Here is a 25,569-nt window from a genome sequence, read left to right as displayed (position 1 = left end):
TTCATTCGGCTGTGTAACTTCCCTGATTAGGTTGCGAATGTTGGTCTTGTAAAAAAGCCGAATGGAACTTAGCGCATGTGTGTTGATTACACTGACTTAAATAGAGCATGTCCGAAGAATAGTTATCCGCTTCCAAAGATCGACAGTCTGGTCGATTCTATAGCCACACATGCCCTGATGAGTTTCATGGACGCCTACTCAGGCTTTCATCAGATTCCCCTGTGGAAAAAGGATCAAGAGAAGACAACATTCGTCACTAATTAGGGGTTATTCTGTTATACAATGATGCCGTTTGGCTTGAAGAACGCGCCTGCTACTTTCCAACGAACGATTAATATTGTCTTCATTAATCAGATTGGGAGGAATGTAGAAGCGTACATTGATGACATGATATTTAAAACAAAGCGGCAGGCGGATAACCTTGCTGACCTCCGAGAAACATTCACCACACTAAGGCCAGAGGGGGAAGTTTCTCAATCCTAAGAAGTGCGTCTTTGGTGTTGAGTCTGGGAAGTTTCTCGGATCACTGATTGACCAGAGGGGGATAGAGGCCAACCTTGAGAAAATTCAGGTGGTCATTGACATGAAGTAACCCTGCACTGTCAAAGAAGTGCAGAAATTAACAAGTTGCGTGATGGCCCTGGGAGATTCCTCAGCCGGTTAGGCAACAAGTGTCTTTACTTCTACCAAGCAATCAGGAAGAAGGCTATGTTTGAATGGGGGGATGATGCTAAGGCGGCCTTCCAAAAGTTAAAGCAATATTTGCACTCTTTGCCAAGGCTAGTAAGCCCTCTTCCCAAAGAGATGCTCTATATGTACTTGGCTGTCTCCTATAATGCTCTCAGTGCTGTTCTCCTTGCTGAAAGAGACGGCACCCAGCTCTCGATCTATTTCATCGGCCATATTCTCATAAATGCGGAGCTTCGGTACCTCATGGTTGAAAATTTTGACCTCGCTCTTTTTATGGTTGTCCAGAAATTGAAACCCTACTTCTTGGCACATTCGGTAGTGGTCTACACCGATCAAGTTTGGAAAGTGTATGTGGACGGGAGCTCCACTATGAACGGTTGTGGTGCAGGGGTTATATATTAGTCTTCTAAAGGAGATAAATACGAGTATGCACTACGGTTCAACTTCCAGGCCTCAAATAATGAAGAAGAATACGAAGCCCTGCTAGCAGGTATTCGCATGTGCAAGGCGGCATGGGCGACTAAAACTGATGCCTGCTCAGATTCTTCATAAAATAGCAAATACCAACTAGAGGGTTTCAAATCCACTAAAGGGAGGAACTCCAGCTTACCACTTTTCCGTGAACTAAGAGTTCAAACTTCCTCAAGAGTTCTTAACCTTGCTACCTTAGCTTAAAATTTGTCTAACTCAACCATAAGCGCTCTCAAACCGTGCATTCCATCATCAACTAGGAAGAAACAAGCATTCTAAGGTTCATTATCAAATCAATCAAGTCCAAATGCATAAGCATATTCCAAAAAATATTCATTTGATATTGGCATAGTCATGTTTGCCACAACAAAGAGGAGAAATAAAACTAAACAAAAATGAAGAAGTAAAAAATGTTCACAAACAAGGCATAAGAAATCAAGTAAATCCCAATCAACGAACAAGTGATCATTCAATATCAATCAACGATCCCAGGTTCCTTAGAACCAAATGTAAACATCCTCGAACCATTCAACTTCTTCCTATACTATCCTAAACTAAAACAACCAATCCAAATATTCAAAGAGTTAAGAAGGAAATTTGTCACCAAAAGCGTATAAGATCACAATTCCATAATAAATGAAGCTCCGTTGCTTATATCTCCGAAAATTGCATCGATAAGCCCTACACAAATGACATAATCCAAACAACTCAAAAAAATATTTGGTTAGTAGAAAGAGTTATATACAAAAAGATAAAAAAAAAAAAAGCAAAGTATAAAACTACTAAAGAGAAAATTAAAGAAAAGAAAAAGGTTTTGGATTAAAAGGGAGTTTGGATTTGTCGCTTTGGGAGTCAACGCAAAGAAAACATAATCAAAACATTGATTTTAGAAGAGAGAAAAGAAGTGAACATCAACAAAGATGAGAAAAACTTGCAATTGGCGCTCATTGGCAATGAATATACCCCATAAAACATGCCTTTAGAATAAAAACAATAATAAAACACCCCCCTAACTTGAATGGAAAACCGTCCTCGGTTGGAACATAAATGATAAAAGGGGAGAGGGGGGAAAAAAATGAGGCCCGAAGGTTCTTATCATCCATATGGGAGCTAGGTCCTTCTCCACTTGGACGCCATTCGTAGTCGACGTCAATAGGAGATCCTTCACCACGATTCCAGTATAGCTCTTATTGCCAATCCTGAAGAGGGTAAAAAGGAGGTGGCATCAGTAGGGGCTCCGAGTTGTACATGGGGTAATTGGGGTCCCTACAATAATCACAACCTCCCGGTGCCCGATAGTTATACCCCTGCGAAGTGGGGTAATCCACACGAGGGCCACCTTGAGAAGATGACCCTTGCCAATAAGGCCAAACCGGTTGACAGGGAGTCCCGTCGATTGCGATTCCTTAAAATAAGGAACCGACCCTTAATGGGGCGGAAAGTAAGGATAGTTCACAGGAGGATCGAATGCCCTTGGTTTACGTGCCAATCATAAATGTTGGCATTGTAAACCCCGTGACCATCGACGGCCTCTGCCAACCGGTTTGGCCTTATTGGAAAGGGTCATCTTCTCAAGTGGAAGAAGTCATAAGTCATACCTCCCTCACTAAAGGAGGGGACGTGCAAAGATTGGAACCCTTCCCCAAATTGGAATGATGCTCAAATTGTTGTTGATGATGATCTTGCGGGTGTTATTGTTGTTGTTGTTGTCGATGATAAGAAGCTGGAGGAACTTGCTCCCTATGAGACAAATGTAGCTCATCAAAGGTGGTACGGGGAACTTTCCATCGATTCACATTCTCTGGCGGGTTGGAGATGAAAGGATGAGGAATTTCACACCAAGATACCTCACGGACCATCCGAATCCGCGCATCTAGATTCTCTCAAAGAATCACCTCACGGAACATCCCGGCTTGCTTGAGAGCGGCGAGGTTAAAGTAAGGGAACTCATCGACCGGGGTGAGCTTGGCCAACTCCTCTCCAAACCCAAGCTTAAAGGCAATCCAAGTGATCATACTTCCGCGTTGAATGTCGCCGGTAAGAGAAGTTCCTAACTTTGTCTCATTGAAACGATTGGCAAGGATGGCACCGAAATTGACTTTATAATCATAATTGATGTACCCTTGGTGGCTAACCATAGCATAGTGAGCTCCTTTAGATATATCTTCCTAAGCTCTTATCGAGAGAAAAGTGCATACACCATCATCCTATGAATATACCGAAGGGCCGGATTGATGATTTCCGATGCCTTAGCGGAGCGAGAACGGAATCTTGTGGTCCCTTGGGTGATGGTGTCCCACCAATCTTGCTCCACATATCCTTCCCACGTTCGGTCATTTACCCTATGAACGGGGCTATTCCAATCCCACCTAAACATATTGTTTAGCTCCTTAAGAGTAACCTTCATTGCTTATTAAAGATTTGAAAATGAAGCTTGAGCTTCTTCACACCACACCTCTCAGTAGTTTGAAGTTGAAAAGAAGATAGGAATTCCAAAGTGAGCTCTCAGTAAGTGCAAGCAGGCCTTGAGTCAGCCAAAGGAGTATTGGTGAATTCCGAAGGAACCGAGATAGAGAGGAACGACTCCCAATCTAAAGAGCCATCCATGTCTTGGTTATCCGCATCAAAACTCAATGTTTGACACACATGATTCATCGTAGAATCTTGCAGAGTGGACATGGCGCTTAGAAAGTTCATCAAAACAATTGCGTTGTAATTGAGAACCAAATTGAACCGTGTATGGTTGGGGACGGTTGGGCGTTGAAGTAGATGAGGATGGTGCTTGGGAAGAACAACCTTTTTGTGACTTTCGAGAAGAAGAACCCGGCAGCATATCTCTAAGTCGGCGAAACATGATTTTAACAACAATAGTCAACTAATTCAAAAATGCTCCGAAGGACAAGTACCTACAATCAACCAAACATCCAACTTCAAAAATTCATCTCACAAAATATATATTAACTAAATTCAAATCAATTACCCAAAGAAGGTATCACATGGTGACATAAGAACTACTCCATAAACATAATTAGGAAAATAGTGAACATGGGAGTAAATTCAAAACCACTTCCAAAGATTGTTCATATTCAAAATCAATGTGATAAAGGCACATGAACACCATCAAATTATTGAAGCAACCTATCAAACCAAATTTCACCAACAAAGGAACTCAATCCACCATCAAACTACTTCACTTAGTACAATGTCATACAATTATCACATTTACATATCAAACTCAACAATATTAGCATGAACAATTACAAGTGAAATTTCATCCAAACATCATTCAATAAACAATGTAGCCCAAATATGACAAATTAAGCACATACTACTCAAATATAATTCCATTCAAGGATAATCAACAAAGTTATACGCAAAAGGAGGAAGTTGTCATATAATTCATGAAATTGGGTTCTTCAAATAACAATTTAAACAGCAAAATGGCTAAATATACTTACAAAATCAACATTATAGTGAAGAGGAGTAAGTAAATCATAAGAAATTGCTCCAAAAGAATGAAAAAACCGAAGACCCACAAGGATAAAATCGCTGACCTCGTCAATAATGGTAAAAAAATAAAAATCTGTGATGAAATAAGGTAGAAATTGAGGGATTGATGTGTGTATGCAAGAGATTAGTGAAGGAGAAGTAAGGGAATGAAGGTAGATATAGGAAGTTAGGGTTTGAGTGAGAAAGAGAAGTGAGGAAATGAGGAGAAATGAGGGGAAAAATTGGGGTTAACCCCGAATTTTTTTTTTCACTAGGAACAAGCAGAGGGGCGCTCCTCCGATCTGGAGCGTCCGCTCCTCCCTTCTGCCAAAAAGTTCGAAAACTCACTTAAATGGAGCGAGGGCTCCTCACCTTAAGAGCGGCCGCTCCTCAAGACTGCTCGAGTAGACTTATTCTGCTCAATTTGCTTACTCAGCCACATTTCTCAATCAAACTTCCACCCTGCAAAAACAAACAACACACAATAATATAATCAAAGTCCAAATTAATCCAAACCAACAAAACAAGAAAAACAAAGAAAAAGAAACTCGGGTTGCCTCCTGGAAGCGCTTCTTTATGAGGTCATTAGATTGACCATGAGGAAACATCATCAGTGGGGAGGATTAGGATCCAAAGGATAAAGACTAAAACATTCAATCAAACCAACATCTTCCTTGCAAAAATAGTGCTTCAATCGATGACCATTAACCATGAACTAATGATCGCCCTCCTCTAACTCAAAAGAACCATAAGGAGTAGTCTTTGAAATCACAAAAGGCCCCGACCATTTGGACTTGAGTTTTCCGGGAAACAAGCGAAGCCTTGAGTTGAATAACAACACCTTATCTCCAACCTTAAAGTTCTTGTTTCTTATATGTTGATCATGCCACTTCTTGGTTTTCTCCTTATATAGCCTTGAGTTCTCATAAGCGTCATATCTAAGCTCTTCAAGTTCGTTGAGCTTCAGCAATCTCTTTTCACCGGCCAACGACATGTCCATGTTTAGCTCCTTGATAGCCCACCAAGATTTATGTTCTAATTCCACCGACAAGTGAAAGGCCTTCCCATAGACAAACTGATAGGGGTTTATACTAATTGGAGTCTTGTATGCCGTTCTTAGAGCCCATAGCGTGTCATTAAGCTTGAGCGACCAATCCTTCCTAGATTTGTTCACCATCCTTTTAAGAAGATTCTTGATTTCTCGATTTCACACCTCCACTTGCCCTTGATTTTGAGGATGGTAGGGAAGACTAACTTTGGGATGAACTCCATATCTATTGATAAGAGCTTCAAATTGCTTTTTGGTGAAATGGGAGCCTCCATCACTAATTAATACTCTTGGAACCCCAAATCGAGGAAAGATGATCTTCTTGAGAAGCTTAAGCACAACCTTATGATCATTGGTAGGAGAAGGTATGGCTTCAATCCACTCAATCACATAATCAACCGCTACCAAGATATACAAATTCCCAAAAGAAGAAACAAAAGGCCCCATAATGTCGACACACCATACATGAAAAGGTTCAACTTCCAAAATGTTTTGTTGAGGCATTTCATCTCTCTTGGTTATGCCACCACTTCTTTAACACCAATCACATCTTAACACAAACTTGTGGGCATCCTTATGCATCATCGGCCACCATAAGAGAGATTGGGGAATCTTTGCCACCGTCTTGTAAACTCCACCATGACCTCCACAAGGTAATGAGTGGCAATGCTCAAGAACTCATTCAATTTCATGGTCCGGCAGACATTTTTGAAAAAGGCCATATCTACATTGTTTGAAAAGGTATGGGTCATTCCAAAAGTACCTCCTCACTTCCTTGAAAAACCTTTTCTTTTGTTGAGAAGAGAATTCCGGGGGAATGACTCCACAAGCAAGAAAATTTGCTATATCGGCATACCATGGGCTTGTTAAAGCTATAGCCATAAGAGTTTCAAATCCCGTCCCTTCATTGATTAGCACGTCCTCCTTGTTCTCAAAAGGAAGCCTACACAAATGATCCGCCACATAGTTCTCTGCTCCTTTTTTGTCTCTCATTTCCATGTGGAAATCTTGGAGGGAGAGAACCCAAGGGATTAGACGTGGCTTTGCTTACTTCTTAGTCATGAGATATCGAACTGCTATATGATCCGTGTACACAATCACCTTAGAACAAATAAGATGAAATCGAAACTTGTCAAAGGCAATCACAACCGCTAGCATTTCGTTTTCCGTTGTGGTGTAGTTCTTTTGAGATTCATCTAGAGTCCTACTTATATAGTAGATGACATAGGATCTTCCTTCCTTCTTTTGTCTAAGAACCGCACCTACTGTAAAGTCACTCGCATCGCACATTAACTCAAAAGGCAAGCTCCAATCTAGAGCTTGCACAGCGGGAGAGGAAATAAGAGCTTTCTTGAGCTTGTGAAATGCCTCAAGGCAAGCCTCATTAAAGTTAAACACAACATCTTTCTTGAGTAATTCGGTCAAAGGTTTGGCGATTGATGAAAAATCTTTAATAAACCTCTGGTAAAAACCGACATGCCCAAGAAAAGCTCTTACTCCCGTGATGGAAGTAGAAGGGGGCAACTTTGCAATCACCGAAACTTTGGCCGAATCAACCTCAATGCCCTTCTTTGACAATTTATGGCCTAGGAAAATACCCTCCTAAACCATAAAGTGACATTTCTCCCAATTCAACACCAAACTCGTCTCTTGATACCTTTTTCAAAACTCTCTCAAGATTATCAACGAAAGTGTCAAAAGACGTGTTACCAACACTAAAATCATCCATGAATACTTCATTCTCTTTTTCAAGCATCTCGGAGAAAATAAAAGTCATGCATCGTTGGAATGTTGAAGGAGCATTCCATAACCCAAATGACATTCTCCGGTATGCGAATGTTCCATGTGGACATGTGAAAGTAGTGTTGGGTTTCGGTAAGTCTAACTTACCGTGGAACAAAACCCGACCCCAAGACTCGCTCACAATTAATATAACTAAATAACATAAATAACAAGAAAAAGAGAAAAGACGATCTTACCCTTTCCGCGTGCTTCGCTCACACTCAGAGCTCTTACTTCAAAGCCAAGTCTTGAAAGCGCAAAGACATCCTACGATATCCACTCGCAACTCGACCCGACCGGTCTTTTACTTGGAATTTAGCCAAGTTGGACAAAAACGCTACTCGAGTATTATATGAACTTAAAGGTTTTCTCTCAAGTGGAGATGCCTTATTGAGTTCCTACTCAAGTGACTTTCTCCGAATCCCAAGGTGGGTATTTATAGAGAATGTCATGAGAGAATTCCACTCTCCCATCAATGTGGGAGAGTTGATAAAATCAATTTTTCGCATTTTATTTTAAATAAAAAATAAAAGAAAATATCAAACAACTAATAAATAAACAAGTGGCAATCATAGAAGGAGAGGTTAGGTGAGGACCACAAGGGGGGGGACCAAAATCCTTGCTCCCCAAGGATCCTCCAAACCGCCTCACCTATGCCAAACCAAGCCAACCAGCTCGCGCCAGCTAGGCGCTGCTGCCAGCATCATCACGCACCAGCTCCCGTGCCATAGCTGCTGCTGCTGCTAGCTAGCTGGTACTGCTAGCTATTCTGCTGATGTTGTGCGCATGTTAGCATTGCTTGCTAGCCATGCGCTAGCATGCTGCACCACGCACCAGGTGTGGTGTGCATGCTAGCCATCATGCTATCCCGAGTTCCCCTAGCACTCGATTTGCTCGGGGCATTTCGATGCTAGGGGTATTTTGGTAAATTGTTTATTAATTATTGATTTTACCGTCTCATCTTTTATTAATTCGACTCAACATGCGACGCTCGGTTTCGACGTTCCTAGCTCGATTATAGACGTCTAAATAGTTAATACTCGATCACTTGACCTTACTTAATAATTAGCAATTTAATAATTCCGAACCCTCTATCAGAATAATACACTTGTTTGAAGGAGACCATTCCTATCAAGTAGTTTTCTTTTGATCACTTGGATAAATAGGGAATTGGAAAAATCTGGAATACCAATCTAAGAAACAAAAGAAAGCATGGTGAGAAAGTATCTCCAACATTTGGTCCATAAAGGGGAGAGAGAAATGATCTTTCTTGGTATTTTTATTCAATCTCCTATGATCGATGCACATTCTCCACCCGGTCACCGTCCGGGTGGAGATCTCCTCTCCTCCTTCACCTTTGACAATGGTTATTCCACCCTTCTTTGGAACCACGTGAATCGGGCTAACCCACTTGCTACTGGAGATAGCATAAATTATGCCTGCTTCACGTAATTTCAAGATTTCCTTTTTAACAACCTCTTGGAGGTTGGGATTCAACCTCCTTTGAGGTTCAATTGAGGTGGATTGATCATCCTCAAGATGAATGCGATGCATGCACAAAGAAGGGATAATACCCTTAATATCATCAATGTTATACCCTAACACATCTCTATACTTTCTCAAAACAACAAGCAATTTTTCCAATTCAATTCTATCAAGGGTAGGATTGACAATAATAGGGTACTTTCCCTCATTATCAAGATATGCATATTTTTCCAACTCAAATCCATCAAGGGGATTGAGTTCTACCTTGGGTGGAGGCTTGGAACTCTCCTCCAATTTATCCTCTTTGTTCTCAAGCTCGATCTCTTTTTGTTGTTCAACCTCTTCCTCCTTTGAAGCTTCTTCCATCACCATGATAAACTCTCTTACTTCTTGAGAATGGAACTCTTCCTTGCATGTAAGAGCTTCAATCATTGGATCTTGAGGCTTCATCATGACCCTTCCCAAGCGATCCAACTCCTCATTCACAACATCAACTCCATAGTATTTCTCAACCATGGGGGTCTTGAGCAATTTTGAAAACTCAAAAACAATCTTCTCATCAGCCACTTCACATGTAATAGTGTTGTTCTTGCAATTGATGACCTCCCCCAAGGATTTAAGAGCTTCATGACCCAAGATCAAAGGAGTATCAACATCTTCCTCCATATCCATCACTACAAAATCACATGGCACATAATATGCCCAACTTGAACGGGAACATCCTCAAGCTCACCACAAGGAAGTTTGACCGAGCGGTCAACCAATCGAATCGTTTTTCTTGTGGTTATCATTTTAATATTGAGTTTTTATGCAATGGATAAAGGAATTAAGCTAACACTTGCTCCTAGATCCGCTAAGGCACCCCTTAGTTCCATGTTGCCAATTTTAACCGGTAATGTAAAGCTTCCCGGGTCCTTCTCTTTCTTTGGCATCTTGTGTTGAACGAGTGCACTAACTTGATGAGGGAGGGTAACGGCCTCATTATTGAGCTTCCTCTTGTTGGTTAGGATGTCTTTGAGAAATTTGGAGTACAAAGCATTTGGGTAACAATTTTGATGAAAGGGAGACTTATGTGTAATTTCTTCATTACACTAAGGAATTTTGCAAATTTATCTTTCAACTTTATCTCCGTAAGCCTCCTGGGAAAAGGAATCGGCCCATCTAGTTTCCTAATCTCACTAGGAGTAGAAGTTGTCTTCTCATCATTAAGCTTCTTCTTCTCCACATTCTTATCTTTCCCAACAACCTTGTCTTCTTCAAGTCTCTTCTCCACTCTCACACCTTCTTCTCCTCCCTTCTTTCCCTCACTATCTCGTTCTTTAGGCCCTTCAGAGGATGTGCCCGATCTCAATGTTATTTCCTTGCAAGAGTCGGGTTTTATGTTGTGAGAGGGGTTAGCTTGTGGTTGTTCGGGTAAAGTAGAAGGTGAGTTGAAAGGTACTCTCTAGGACAATTAGGCTAATTGTGAATCAACCATCTTGTTATAAGCTTTGACCTCTTGCATTTGTTGATTCATAGCTTGGAGTTGTTGAAGAATTTGTGTTTGTGTCGAATCGGGTTGAGATGCTTGATCTTGGCTCCTTTGAGACGCTTGATTTTTGTTGTTGTATTGGTTGTTCCTTGGATAGTTACCTATTAGGTTTTGGTTTTGAGGTGGAGGTGGGTTTTGGTATTGAGGGTTGGAATTATATGATGGTTCTGCTTGTTGCCCCCATTATTGAGGTTGTGGTGCAAATCTGGGTGGTGGTTGTCTCAAAGCTACTCCTCCGCCACTTCCCCTATATCCATCTTGCCTTGTGTTGTAAGCCGCCACATGTTCGAGGCTCAAACCTCCACAATAAGATGTATCGTGGTTTGTGCCACCACAATTTTGATATGAGAAAGAATTGACTTGAGAAGAGCTTGTCCCACTATTAACACTCGTGTTCAACTTTGCAAGCCCCTTCATCATAAGCTCAACTTGATGTTGCAATTGATCAACCTTCTCCAATTCGTACATCCCCCCTTTTTTCAGTGCATTCCTCCTTCTACCGCCCCAAGAGTAGTTCTTCGCTACCTTTTCAATTGTTGCTTCAACTTGATTTTGGGGGATCTTAATCAATTGTCCACCCGCTCCCGCATCCAAGTTAGGGTTCCAATCCATCATAGAAGAATCGCATGAGCAAGCTTTGATTGTATTTATGATAAGGACATGCTTGTACCAACTCCTTGAACCTTTCCCAAGCTTTACTAAGACTCTCATCCGGTTCTTGTTCAAATGATGCAATCTTCCTTCTCATTTTGGCGGTCTTTTCCTCAAAAATGAACCTCTTCAAGAATGCCTTGACTATCTCTCTCCATGTTGTGAGAGAATTTTGCTTGACTTGCTTGAGCCAATTCTTTGCTCTAACCGGAAGAGATTGTCGAAATAGATGCATTAGGATGTACTCTTGAGAAAATTCATTTGTTTGAATCATGGCACATAACTCAAGGAATCTATCAAGGTGCTCTATGGGATCTTCACTTTGAGAACTCGAAAATTGTTCCGCTTGTACCATTTTTGTGTATTGGGGGTGAATGATAAAGTTGGTTTCCGTGACGGGCAACAAAATCCCTCCCGTAAGTTCATAATCTTTCGGATTTCAAAACTCACGAAACAAAACATCATCCTCTTGACCCTCCATTGCTTTACTTTGAGAACTTGAAGACAAAGAATCACTCTTACTCCCAACAATAACACCAAGACCTCTCGCCTCTTCTTAATAAAGCCTACGGACTTGTCTCAAAGTACGGACGATCTTGTGGTCAATGAAATGAGTTGGTGGCCCTTGAGACCTCCTTAGAATCCACCAAAGCTAAGCAAATGATTTGCAATGACTTGCAAGAGAGTAAATGAACAAAAGCAAAGCAACAAATTCAATAATAACGCAATAAGAGTGCAAAACTAGTCGTTTCCCCGAAAACGACGCCAAAATTTGATCAAAGGTAAGTAGGTCGTTGGGACTACTAACCTAAACCAAATTAGACATTTATAGCCTAAACTTACACTAAGCTAGTAAGTGGCAAGAACAGGGTCGAACCACAAAGAAACGAAGTATTGCACAACCAAGTGAAATCAAGAATTTATCACAAGTAACAAGGGGTATTTTGATTGGTTTTGTGAATATTAAAGATCAAATTTACTACAACAAATATTAAAGCAAGCTAATTAAGAAGTTCAAAATGGTAACACTAAAATAAGGAATGAAACACTCGAATTGAAAGAAATATGATCAAATCACTAGAGAGAGGGGGTTTTAATCATTCAACTAAGAAAAAAAAGATAATCCACAAGGATTCATGCCAAGGAATAGAAACTCTACTCAAATAACTCATTCCCATGCAATTACTCAAGTAAATTGATGAATTAGACCCAACGTAAACTAGATCATTCCCATGCATCAAATTTATAACATCAAACATTGGAATCAAAGGTGTACATTAATAACTCCAACCAAATTAAACACAAATTCATCAAATCAAGGCCTAATCCAATCAATTATCAATATTATCCTAATCAATCACGATTTTCATCCGCTTCCCTAGCTAAAATCTAAGCTATAGAGAAGAAAAGAGCCATTACATCTACTCTAAGCAAGCATTCAAACTTAATCAAACTAAACATAATTCCAAATTAAAGATAAAGCAATCAAACTAGATTAATCAATAAATTAAAAGGGAAATCAATATTACCACGAACAATTCAACCAAAAACCAAAGTAGAGTAAGAGATTAATACCATACAAGCTGAATTAAGGAAGAAAACATGAAATTCATTGATTGAATTAAAGGAAACCTTGAAGAAATTTGATTACAAAGATGAAATTAAAGATTGAACTACTTTCTCTCTCTAGATTACCAATTGTTTCTCTCACAAGATTAGGGCAAAAAAACTGAATAATCCTCTAATTACATCATTAAGGGTATTTATACCCCTCTCACATTACCCAAAATTAAGTCTAAAAATGAAATAAAAATGCGCGGAATACCCAGGGGAGCGGCCGCTCAATCGAGTATTCCTTATACCTTTCCCATGCCTCATAAAGACTTTCATTTGGCTTTTGCTTGAAGCTTTGAATGAGAGCTCTTGCTTCGGCCGTCTTCTTTTGTGGATAGAACCGAGATAGAAACTCCTTAGTCACTTCATCCCATGTTCTCAAAAAGTTTGGCTTCACCTCTTTGTCTTACCACTCTAGAACATGTTTAATAAGAGAGAAAGGGAAAAGTTTAAGTCAAATGAACTCTTGAGAAACCCCAATCACCTTGACGGTATTACAATACTTCTCGAACTCCTTAAGATGGTTGAGGGGACTCTCATGCTTGGCTCCACTAAATTGACGCCTTTCTATCAAAGTAATCATCGCCGATCTTATCTCAAAGTCATTTGCCGGTGTCGTGGAGGAGCAATTCCGCTTTCGGACCTATAGGCTTCCGGAGTTCCCAACTCCTTCACTGCTACTCTCGGATTAGCACCCATGCTTTCTTGTTCTTCTTCTTCTTCTTCTTTATGGATTTCCTCTCTTGTGGGACTTGAGCTTGAGGAACGATTATCAACCCTTATCCTTGTTATAGTCCTCTCAATTTTTGGATCAAATGGCACTAAATTTCGATCTCGTGCCCTACGCATACAAATCTCAAAGGAAAATATTAATAGCACGGCTAAAAATGTAGCCTTAAAGAAAGAAAATATTTTTTTATTTTTCAAATAAAGTGAATTAGACTCAATCAACAATAGAAAATAACCATGCCATTCCCCGGCAAAGGCGCCATTTTTGACGCTAGTGAAAGCTAGGTCGTTGATTTCTATGTATCCCAGATCAAAATCAAATTTATAACCAAACCCAACCCTAAGTATAGAGGTAAGTCCGGGTCGAACCCAAGGGAATGCGGTATAAGCTAAAGTCTCTAGTCAAGCTATTCCGAAATCTTAAATAGTAGGGTTGGTTTAAGTTAGCAAATCAACTGAATTGAAGCTAACAAATAGAATTCAATAACAAAGCACTAGGAATTTAGGATCCAAATGCACTCACGATAAACTTGCTAATTTGTCGGGAATTTGATCAATCAAGCAATGCGAGAGAAAACGATATTTGCAATCAAAATCACTTAAAGTGCTATTTCCTAGGCTCAAGCTAGATGTCTCTACAAATGACATCAAAGGAAAATCGCAAAATAAGATCAATCGATAATAATAGCTTCTTTTCGTGTCATTAAAAACTTCTATGCAATATAGCTTGATAATCAAGGTTAGCTACTCCTTTTCAAATCAAACACATGCACAAATTTCATCAACCAATTTAATCATCATCAAATCAATCAAAAACCCCAAATTAGCTATAGCTTATCACTCATAAATGCTTCACCACATCCCTAGCAAAGGAACTACTCACTACACATTGTAAAATTGAAAAGCATAACAAAACTAATCATCAATTTCATCCTTAACATTGCAATCCAAATATCAACAATCAAATTAAACAAACTATAGAAATTCAACAACATATCAAGAATCAAACATAAAATTGCATTAAAAAGGAAAGAATTCTTTTAAAACTTTGATCAATATCAAAGTGAATGAAGATCAAAATGTAGCAATCATCAATTACCAAGTTTCTCTCTTTAAAATCTAAGAACAAAGTTTCAAAAATCTTGAGCTTCTCTCTCTAAAATCCAAATCCAAAATCTAATAAATGTCAAGTCTCTCTCTAAAAATGAAGAAATTCCATATATAGTAAAACTAACAATAGAGAAGTTAGTTAGACGTCCAAAAAGAACCCAAATAGGCGCGACCTCTCCTCTCAATGCGCGGCCACAAAGAAATGTGTACGGAATAGGGAGAGAGCAGGTGCGCAACCGCTCCTCTGCCTTGTGCGGTCGTGCCACAGCCCTGCGCACCCGTGCCTCCCTTGTGCGCGCCCGTGCCTGGGAGCAGGGCAAGGCTTCCTCGTGTGGTCGTTGATGCTCCCGTGCGCTCCACTTGATACATGTTGGGGTGTCAATCTCCAAAGGTCTTCACGGTGGGTTCAACACCGATTTTAATGTCAAAACAGCATGAGAGCGCGGCCTTATAGACTTGGCTTTTGCACTCCTTCACATTTTGAGCTTCAAAGGGAGGATTCGGCTTTCATCTTAAGCTTTATTTACCCCGAGAAAACGCCATTGAGTTCCTTGAGCATCACCAATCTCCGAAAATCAAAGAGAAGAAAACAAGTAAAGGAGAAAAGGCAAAAGAAACTAAGAAATGCAAGAAAATGGGAAAATAACTAAGGAAAACACAAACTAGAGAAAAATTAAGTAAAACTAAAGAAAAAGAGATATGAAAGCAATCAAAATTCATCCTAAAAAAGGCTAAATGATTGCCATAAATGACACTCATACAACTCCCCCAAGATAGACTTTTGCTCCTCCTCGAACAAGACATAAGCAAGTAGATATAGGATGAAAAATTTATTCAAGCAAGAAAAAGGGAAGAAAAAGATAAGAATGTACACTAAAACTCACTTTCGTAGGAATCACAGTTGTTTTTAGCTACAACAATCCCTTTAAACGCCAAAATCGCCAATGTGGACAAGTAAGGTCTCGTAAGGGGAGTTTGACCCATAACTCTTAAAGGTAAAAATGAGGCAAATCAATAAAATAAAGTAAAATCAAAAATTCTAACAAATAGCTTTTGAAATGGACTTTTACAAATAATCAAATGCAAGTGAATAAACAAGTTTTCATACAATAAGGGTATGCACATTCCAAGATATCTAAGGTTGATTGAAACATAGGATATGCTAAGCATAAAGAACTAATGAAACACAATTCACCTTCATCCCAAACAATCTTACCACGTTCTCCCACATAGTTTCAAATCCACCTCTAGTGAGCATCTCAATGATTCCTCGAAGGAACCGAAAAAGAAAGAGATTTAGGGCTCTACTCGACATCTTGACTAATGCACACCGCTCCATAGGCTTGACTAAACCACAAAAGTCAAAAGGTCTTGAGAAGGGTTGTAATGTAAGGGCGAAAAAGGGTGAAGGTAGGCTAAAATTTAAAATTTGGTGGTACCTAAATTGTGAAGCAAAGGGTGATCAATCCTCAACACCATAATCAAGCAATCACCAAACAAAAACACTAACACACCCAACTTATTCAAAGCCAAAATCATAAGCATATATACAAAAAGCGTAAGAACGCTTCCCCCCAAGCTAAAATGAAGCATTGTCCTCAGTGCTTAAAATAGGGAGAAATATACTAACGTCAAAATATTTTTGAACTTTTTCATTTTCACATTTTTTCACTTTTGCCAAAGCATTTGTATTTGCTTTGCTTTTTCTTATTTTTTTTTCATTTTTTCAATTTTTTTACTTTATTGCATTGTCCTCGCCTCTTTTAACTATGGACGGCTATTTTAACTTGGCATTTTCCTTTTATTCACAAGATATTTACAACACAAACTTGCATACATTATAAGAACCGATATTCAACTAATTCACCACCATCTCCAACAATAATGATCTATTGCTTCACAAAAACAAAGAATGGAAACAAGAATGAAAAAAAGGCTCAAAATCTAAAGATATGGCTTGAAAAGAAGGTATATGGCTCAAATGGTTAGCAAGTAGGTGAATGAAAACCCAAAAAAAAGAAAACAAAACTATCCTAGAAAAGGAAATATCACCACCCCGAAAAGATTCCTTTGTCCTTCCTAAATGGTTCGATCGCGATCTCAGGAGACAAGAGTCAAGTTCTAGATAAAGTATACAATAGTCAAGGATCCATGTGCCTCTCATGCAAAATATGTAGAAGTCTTGAAAACAATGAAACCTCACATGGTTGTAGTAATAACACACTATTAGTTTCAAATTCACCAAAGGGAGCAACTCTAACTTTCCACAAACAATTAAAATCCGGCTTCAAGATCCCAAAAAGTTCTAAAGACACTAACTTAGCATACTCTACCCTAGAATCAACCAAAGATACTCTCAAACCGTACACACCGATACCATATAGGAAACCATTCATTCAAAAGCAAAAGTTCGGATGATATTATGTCCAAAACATAAGCATAACATGAAAAGAAAACGAAAAGAAAGCCTCAAAATCATATTTTTGTATTTTTGCATTTTTTTAAAAGAATGAAAAGCAAAGGGAAAGTAGAAAATAGAAGAAAAGGAAAATAAAAGGAAAAGATAAAGAAAAGTGCAAAGATGCATGCATGTCATATAAATCTCAATTGTCATACAAGTGGTCATTCGACAACATCGCCAATGACCCCAAACTCCTTTGGTGTTACAAATCAAACATCCTCGAACCGTTCAACTCTTCCTAAACTATTCATATTCTATGCAAACAATGATAGAAAAGAAAAAGAAGAGAGAAATAAGAAAGATCTCATCGGGTTATACAAGCTAAGCTAAGAAAAGCGGGGTAAAGAAAATACCACCTCCATGAAGCTCCAATCAAGCATTAGCATGGATTGTCAAAACCAAGTGAGAGTGAAAAAGAGAAAAATGGAACTATATACAAAGAAAATGGTTAGTAACTTTAAAACAAAAGAATAAGAAAGCAAAATCAAAAATAAAAAGACAAAGTAACAAAATAAAATTAATCTACAAAATCAAAATCAAAACAAATTAAACCAATTGAAATATCAAAATCAACTATACACTCAAAATAGCAAAATCAACTATACACTAAAGCTATAATCATTTGGATCAAAGGGATTTGGATTCAAGGGTTTTGGATTTAGGGATTTGGATTCAATGGAGCAAAATCATCAACTCATCATTAAAGAGCAATCGTCATCAAAATCAACATTAAAAGAATCTCAACAAGAAAAACATGATTTACTCATGGAAAACAACAACACTCAACAACATCAATTATAGATCAAGACAAGCAATCACAAATCATCAAGGCATGAAAAGTCAAGGACATCCAACAACAACAAAATTGGCCACCAAGACCCTTCAATAAGAATAGTGTCCCCCCAAGCTAAACAAAAATACATCTCAACATCCCATCAATACAAAACAAAAAATCACATAATAAAAAGGAATGGAGGTAAAAGCACAAAGAGGGGGAACTAGTTACCACTAGGCCCGGCACCATCATCATTATCCTCCCTATCATATGAGAAGCCGGATAGGGGACCATAAGGATCCCATCCCCTGGCGTAACCGGGTGGCCAACCATAATGACCCCTAAAATTATCTTATTGCCAAGGGAGTGTATTGATCAGGTAGCTCTAGTGGCATTGGATGTGTGGGATCGACATAGGGGTAGGTAGGATCACCCCTATAGTCGCACCCACCGGGCACACAGTAATCATAGTTACCGTGCTCATCCGAGAAGGTGCGAGTCTCGGTGCTGGACCCTTGAGATCCTTGCCAACATGAGTAGGTAGCCTTCCCATCATCTCCCTGAGATGGTACGGGACCGAGTTGAGGAGGGAAATACGGGTAGTTAACCGCGAGGGTGATCTCCCCATGGTTAACACTCGCATCATAGTGTTGTTGTTGGAGAAACATACCTTGTTGCATTTCGGAGATGCCTCTCATTTGATTGTAAATCGCCTCAAAGTCTTGATCATACATACCCTCCATGCGAAGTTGCATGCCCGCCATTTGGGCACTCAAAGATTCCAAGTCGAGGTTGGAGAATTGATGTTGTTGTTGTTGAGGTTGAGGCTCTTTTTTCTCTTGTTGTTGTTGTTGTTGTTGTCGTTGACATTGATTTTGTTGGATTTGTTTCTCTTCATTGAGGACATCTAGCATGTCTTCATCTTCACCGGGGATGCGGTTTCTTAGGGGAACAAACCACACATTTGGATCATGCCAGTGGAGGAAGGTCAAAGAGGGGTTAGGAAGGTAACAACGATGAGCATTTCTCAATAACCAATCAAATACCTCATCGTCATTGTTCTTTGCTATGAATTGCACTTGTTTAAGCTGAGCAATGTCGAGGTAGAGAATGTCGGTGTCCCCCACTGGAGTATAATAAGGGAGGTATTTAGCAAAACCAAGCTTGGTAGCCAATCTAGTCACCATGCTACCACATTGAATGTCCCCCGACTTCTTACAACGCATGTCTATACAATTTCTCAAAAAGATGTTCCCAAAGTTCACCCTTCCACGAAACTCTTCTCTAGTTTTAATCCAAAGAAAACGCAACTCGGCCTGTGACATCTTTCCCAAGTCTTGCTTTCGGAATACCGAGTAACCCAAAAGTCGATGAAGCACTCGAAGGCAGGGTTGGAAAATGTCACTAGCAAGAGAGTAGCGGGTGGTGAACTCATCCAACCCTGAGATATCATGCCACCATGCATTTTTGACGAACCCATCAAAATACTCATGCTCGGGAAAAAGGATATCCGCTCCCAGGTTAAAATCAAGGGCCGCATTGAATTCGGCCAAAGACATGGTTGTCACCACATTGACGAGTTGAAAGGAAATTTGGTAGTCCTTGTCGCCAACCGGAGTGGAAGTCAATGAAGCTAAGAAATATGTAGTAGGCTCAAGGTAGGTTCGGTAGCATTTGCTGACAAAGCTACCCAACCGAAGGTTATCAAACAAGACCCACAAGTCCTCATCGATTCCCAACTTGATCATACTTTCTCGATGATAGTGTCGTGAGGGATTTATGGTTCGTTTCTTGAATTCGGTCCAAAGAGGTTTGTGGCTTGGGTTGGAAAATCGTGTTTTAGGCAATGGTAGAGGGTCATCATTTTGTTGTGTTTGGGATGATGGAGAATTTGAGGGTGATGGTTCTTCAATTGTTATTTGAGTTTTTCAATTTTTGGAGGTGAGGGCTTTCATGATTTTTAACATGTTCGCTTCTCAAAGTTCACAACCAAAATTCAATCACAACCTCCACAATCCACCACGATCACAAATAACCACAACACTACCACACCACTTACTTCAAACAAACCACCACTTCAATCACCAACTTACTACCAACAATGCCAAATTTCAATCTTCCACAAATAGCCACCAAATTTCACAATCAAACTATACAATCAACAAAAACACAATGTAAGACAATTTTAATCAACAAACAACACATATAAGCAACCAAATTACTCAATCAATCATCATATTCAACCAAAACAATACTACTATTATTCACAAGTATGCATGATAAAATTCTTGCTACAAATTGATGTAATGATGTAAAATAAAGGTAGAGAAGATGATTATATCATACAAGAAGCTAATTTGATCAAGTTTCAAGCTCCAAAATCCACCAAAACGAAAATCCCCAAATTGCTCTTCAATAGAGGAAATAGAATGGAGAAGGTGAAATGGAGGAAAGTAGTATGATTTTTTATGAAAATTGAGTAATAATTTATTGATTTTGTGAGTTGTTTAGAGGATTTGAGTGATGAAATTTGATATTTGGGAAGTTAGGGTTTCGGTGAGGATGATAAATAGGTGCGGACGAGGGTGAGGGTAAGAAAGAAATGAGGGAAAGAAAGGAGAAAGAAGAATAAATAGACGCGGCCTGGGCACCTGCGTGGCCACGCAGCAGGGGTGCGCGCCCGCACTCCTGCTGCTTCTCTTCTTTGCTTGACTCTTGCCTTGGTGCGTTCATCTATGGGCTCAATGCATCTTTATTATCTTGAGATTATTGAACCCACTAAACACATCAGTTTCTAAACCCCTTGGCAGTGGGTTCAACATCCCAAATTAATGAGAGCACCATAATGAACCCACCAAGCATAATTTTTTTTCACATTTAAGCACAACTTTTCTAATCTTACCTCCTTGATTACCTTACCTTTTTAACTTGAAATTCAATAAAATCGAGCGTACTCTCATCATTTACCACGAAACATCCTTCTCATTGTGCTCATGCTTGTTTGAGGGGTCCGATTTCCCATGAATTATACCTATTAATCCAAACACAAAACTAGTGAAATAAAGAAAAACAATTTAAAGAGAACTAAGAAAGATAAAATCAAAAGAAAAAAGTTAGAAAACTAGGTTGCCTCCTGGGAAGCGCTTGCTTAAGGTCCTAAGCTCGATCCTTCCTCCAAATCATAGAGGGTCAAAGAACACCACCTTGTCCAAAGTGGTAGAGGAAACAAACTTCTTGTCATTCCTTGGCAACTTCGCATCATTGTTGGATGTACTCTCATTTGTTGAAAATTCCGAATCAAGTTTACTTTGCTTCAACTTCATTTTCTTCTTCATAAAAGCTCTCTTTTTCTTCTTTGTTTTCTTGCTCCTTGTAGTAGACGGCTTCTCACCATCAACACATTTGGAGTCAATCTCATCCTCTCTCGGGTATACCTCAAACCATGGAGGAATATCAATCACCTCCTCATCCACAAGCTTTGAAGGTTCCATGTTTTCTTCACTAACCTTCTTGCTTTCAACACTTGAAGGCACATCATCACAAGGTTCAAGAACATCATTAGTTGAAGAAACAATCATGCATACATTATGATTGGAGTGAGGTGAATTTATGCACATAATTCCCTTCACAAAAGACAAAGATTCATGCATCGATTTAAGCTCAAAACTAGCCTTATTGTTACCAACCCTCAAAGTAATGAGACCACCCTTCACATCAATCAAAGCTCCCGAGTAGCTAAGAAAGGTCTCCCTAAGATGATAGTTATGTTGTCATCTTCCGCTATCTCAAGCACAATGAAGTCAACCGGAATTGTAAACTCACCTATCTTGAGGGGGACATCCTCAAATCTTCCCTTTGGAAACTTAATAGATTGATCGGCCAATTATAAGGTCTTGATGGTTAGAAGAAGCTCACCTAGCTTAAGCTTACTAAAGACCAAATTTTTGGGTTTTTGTAAGTCTAACTCACCGCGGAACAAAACCCGACCCTAAGACCCGCTCACAATTAATATAACTAAATGACATAAATAACAAGAAAGAGAGAAAAGACGATCTTACCCTTGTCGCGTGCTTCGCTCACACTCTAAGCTCTTACTTCAAAGCTAAGTCTTGCAAGCGTAGAGACCTCCTACAGTATCCATCCGCGACTCGACTCGATCGGTCTCTTACTTGGAGTTTAACCAAGTCGGACCAAAACACTACTCGAGTATTATATGAACTTAAAGGTTTTCTCTCAAGTGGAAATGCCTTATTGAGTTCTTACTCAAGTGAATTTCTCCAAATCCTAAGGTGGGTATTCACAGAGAATGTCATGTGAGAATTTCACTCTCCCATAAATGTGGGAGAGTTGGTAAAATCAATTTTCTAATTTTATTTTTAAATAAAAAATAAAAGAAAATATCAAAAAACTAATTAATCAACAAGTGGCAATCATAGTAAGAGAGGATAGGTGAGGACCACAAGGAGGGGACAAAAATCCTTGCTCCCCAAGGATCCTCCAAACGGCCTCACCCATGCCAAACCGAGCCAACCAGCTCGCGCTGCCAGGCTTGGACGCCAACGCTGCCTAGCTGGCTGCCTGGCCCCTTGACTGGGCCTGCTATCTGGTCACATGGGCCAGCAACGAGCGCCAGCAAGCCTCGCATTGATGCAGGCTGCTGGGCGCAGCTACCAGCATCATCACGTGCTATAGCTACCGCTGCTATGCGTGCCTTGCTAACAGTGCTAGTACGCTAGCGCGCCGCTAGCTAGCTGGCTCTACTAGCTATGCTGATGCTGCTATACGCATGCTAGCATTGCTTTCTAGCCATGCGCTAGCATGCCGCACCACGCACTAGCTAGCCTAGGCTTGGTGTGGTGCGCATGCAAACCACCATGCTATCCCAAGTGCCCCTAGCATTCGGTTTGCTCGGGGCATTCTGATGCTAGGGGTGCTTTGGTAAATTGTTGATTAATTATTGATTTTACCGTCTCGTCTTTTATTAAATCGAGTCAACTTGCGACGCTCGATTTCAACGCTCCTAGCTTGATTTCCGACGTCTAAATATTTAATACTCGAGCGACTCATTAATTCCTTCTGGATTAATTCGTCGTATCGGATCATTGGTTGCTTGGGTGTGACCCAAAGGATTCAGTCAAGATTAAGCTGTAATATTAATTATACATTAATATCACTGATCGGAAGCGGCCTCCAACTAGGCATTCCGATCACTTGACCTTACTGAATAATTAGCTTTCTAATAATTCCAAACCCTCTATCGGAATAATACACTTGTTCAAAGGACACCATTCCTATCACGAATAAGGCATGGTGCTCACACTAGCACCAAGATCGCAAACAGCATTTTGAAACAATTTTCCATTGATTTCGCAAGGGATAGAAAAATTATCCGGATCTTTCATTTTCTTGGGTAAATCATTGTGAATTAAAGCACTACAATACTCCCCCAACCTTTACCGAGTCAATCTCATTACACTCTCTCTTGCCAATCAAGATTTCCTTAAGGAACTTAGAATATCTTGGCATTTGTGTCATTGCTTCGGTGAAAGGGATTGAAAGATGAACTTCCTTAAGCATATCAAGAAAACTCCCAAATTGTTCATCAAGTTTGTATCTCTAAAAATTTTAGGGATATGGAAGTTTGGGTTTGATCACATCCTCATGCACTTTTTCATCATTCTTCTCTTCCTCTTGGGCTTCTTTGATCACCTTCTTTGATACATCAAGCTATTTTTCCTCACTTGAATCACTCACCTTCTCACCCTCCTTACTCTTCCTAGAAACTCTCTCTTCAAGCACCTTACCACTCCTTGTGGTGATATAATACAAGGGTTTCTTAGGGTCAACTCCTTGAGAGGGTAAACAAAAAGGGCTAGCATTCACACTCTCTTTCAAGGTGTTCGCTAATTGGGTGATTTGTGTTTGAAGCATCTTGTTTTGTGTCATCATCTCATTGAACTTTTTGTCACTTACCGACATGTAAGTGTTTAAAATCTTAGTTTGGTTCTCGATGATTTCTTCCAAGGTAGTTCTCGAAGATGAAGGTTGAGCATAGGAATTCTCACCATTACCTTGAGTTCTTGGAGCAAATCCGGGTGCGGGTCCCCTTTGATTGTTGTTTTTAAAATTTCCCCGATTTTGGTTGCTCCAATTACCCTGGTTTTGATTTTGGCCATTGTTTTGGTAATGGCTACCATAGCCTTGTTTTTTCTTTGGTTTCCATACCCTTGACCTTTACTTTGATTATTATAGCCTTGATTATTATAGTTGCCTCGGAAATTTTGATTTCCTTGGTTTCTTATAACCACCATTTTGGTTATAATTATTAAAGTTCGCTTGTTGGTGAGAATTTCTATTCCCAAAGTTCCTATAACCACCATTTTGGTTTCCATTGTTGTTATTTGAAATAAAGTTCACTTGTTCACAATCGTTATTATCAACATCATCACAATTATCAAATGCATGTGGGAAATTAGAAGCATCATGGTCATATGACCCACATATATCACAAAACACACATCCATTTGGCATATTATTCGAAATAGAAGGAGGATTAGAGTTAGAAGATGTACCTCTCCCCTTATTGTGGGAGGGAAGAATTGGTGCTTATGAAGAAGCACTCTCAAGCTTTGCCTTAATTGAGGTCATCTCCTTTCCCAAGTTTGAGATTTGTGGGGACAAATTGTTAATGGCATTGAGATGGTCGATTGAATACACCGTAGAACCGCTTTTGCTTGTAGACTCTCTCTCATCTTCTTGCCAATCCATGTGATACCTTACTACATCTTCAATTAAGTCCACAACTTCATCCTCCATTTTGTTAATGATAAGGCCTCTGGCACCAGCATCTAAGAAAGACTTTCCTTGGGGGCTTAGACCTCCATAGAAGATTTGGATGATTTGATAGGTGGGAATCCCATGGAGTGGGCACTCTCTTTGGTATTCCTTATACCTTTCCCATGCCTCATAAACACTTTTATTTAGGTTTTTCTTGAGGCTTTGAATGAGAGCTCTAGCTTCGGCCGTCTTCTTTTGTGAATAGAACCGAGATAGAAACTCCTTAGTCACTTCATCACATGTTCTCAAAGAGTTTGGCTTCACCTCTTTGTCTAACCACTCTAGAGCACGTCCAATAACAGAGAAAGGGAAAAGTTTAAGTCGAATGAACTCTTGAGAAACCCCATTCACCTTGATGGTATTGCAATACTTCTCGAACTCCTTAAGATGGTTGAGGGGACTCTCACGCTTGGCTCCACTAAATTGACGCCTCTCTATCAAAGTAATTATCGCCGGTCTTACCTCAAAGTCATTTGCCGGTGTCGTGGGAGGAGCAATTCCGCTTTCAAACCTATAGGCTCCCGGAGTTCCCAAATCCTTCAATGCTACTCTCTTATTAGCACCCATGCTTTCTCGTTCTTCTTCTTCTTCTTGATGGATTTCCTCTCTTGAGGGACATGAGCTTGAAGAACGATTAGCAACCCTTATCCTTGTTATAGTCCCTCAATTTCCGGGTCAAATGGCACTAAATTTCGATCTCGTGCCCTATGCATACAAATCTCAAAGGAAAATATCAACAGCACGTCTACACATGTAGCCTTAAAGAAAGAAAATCTTTTTGTATTTTTCAAATAATTTGGATAGACTCAAACAAAAATAGCAAATAACCATGCCATTCCCCGGCAACTGCGCCATTTTTTATGCGGGTGAAACCTAGGTCGTTGATTTCTAAGTAT

At 39.7% G+C, this 25,569-nt stretch overlaps 1 protein-coding gene, 1 non-coding gene and 1 pseudogene across 2 annotated transcripts; 2 read left to right on the top strand and 1 right to left on the bottom strand.

The window, feature by feature from the left end:
* Nucleotides 1-5,365: 5,365 nt before the first annotated feature.
* LOC145566457 (uncharacterized) lies at nucleotides 5,366-5,827 on the bottom strand. The gene has a single exon (XM_081625871.1). It carries the CDS (start codon nucleotides 5,825-5,827, stop codon nucleotides 5,366-5,368), a length of 462 nt encoding a protein of 153 aa, XP_081481997.1.
* Nucleotides 5,828-11,140: 5,313 nt separating this feature from the next.
* LOC145569666 (small nucleolar RNA R71) lies at nucleotides 11,141-11,247 on the top strand. The gene has a single exon (XR_014096229.1). It is a non-coding gene; the product is annotated as a small nucleolar RNA R71 (small nucleolar RNA).
* Nucleotides 11,248-24,749: 13,502 nt separating this feature from the next.
* On the top strand, nucleotides 24,750-24,835 carry LOC145569739 (small nucleolar RNA R71; annotated as a pseudogene).
* Nucleotides 24,836-25,569: the final 734 nt, after the last annotated feature.

The sequence above is a fragment of the Chenopodium album genome, chromosome 11 (genome assembly GCF_948465745.1).
Source record: "Chenopodium album chromosome 11, dcCheAlbu1.1, whole genome shotgun sequence".
Taxonomy (NCBI): domain Eukaryota; kingdom Viridiplantae; phylum Streptophyta; class Magnoliopsida; order Caryophyllales; family Amaranthaceae; genus Chenopodium; species Chenopodium album.
This window is presented reverse-complemented; position numbering and strand designations above follow the sequence as displayed.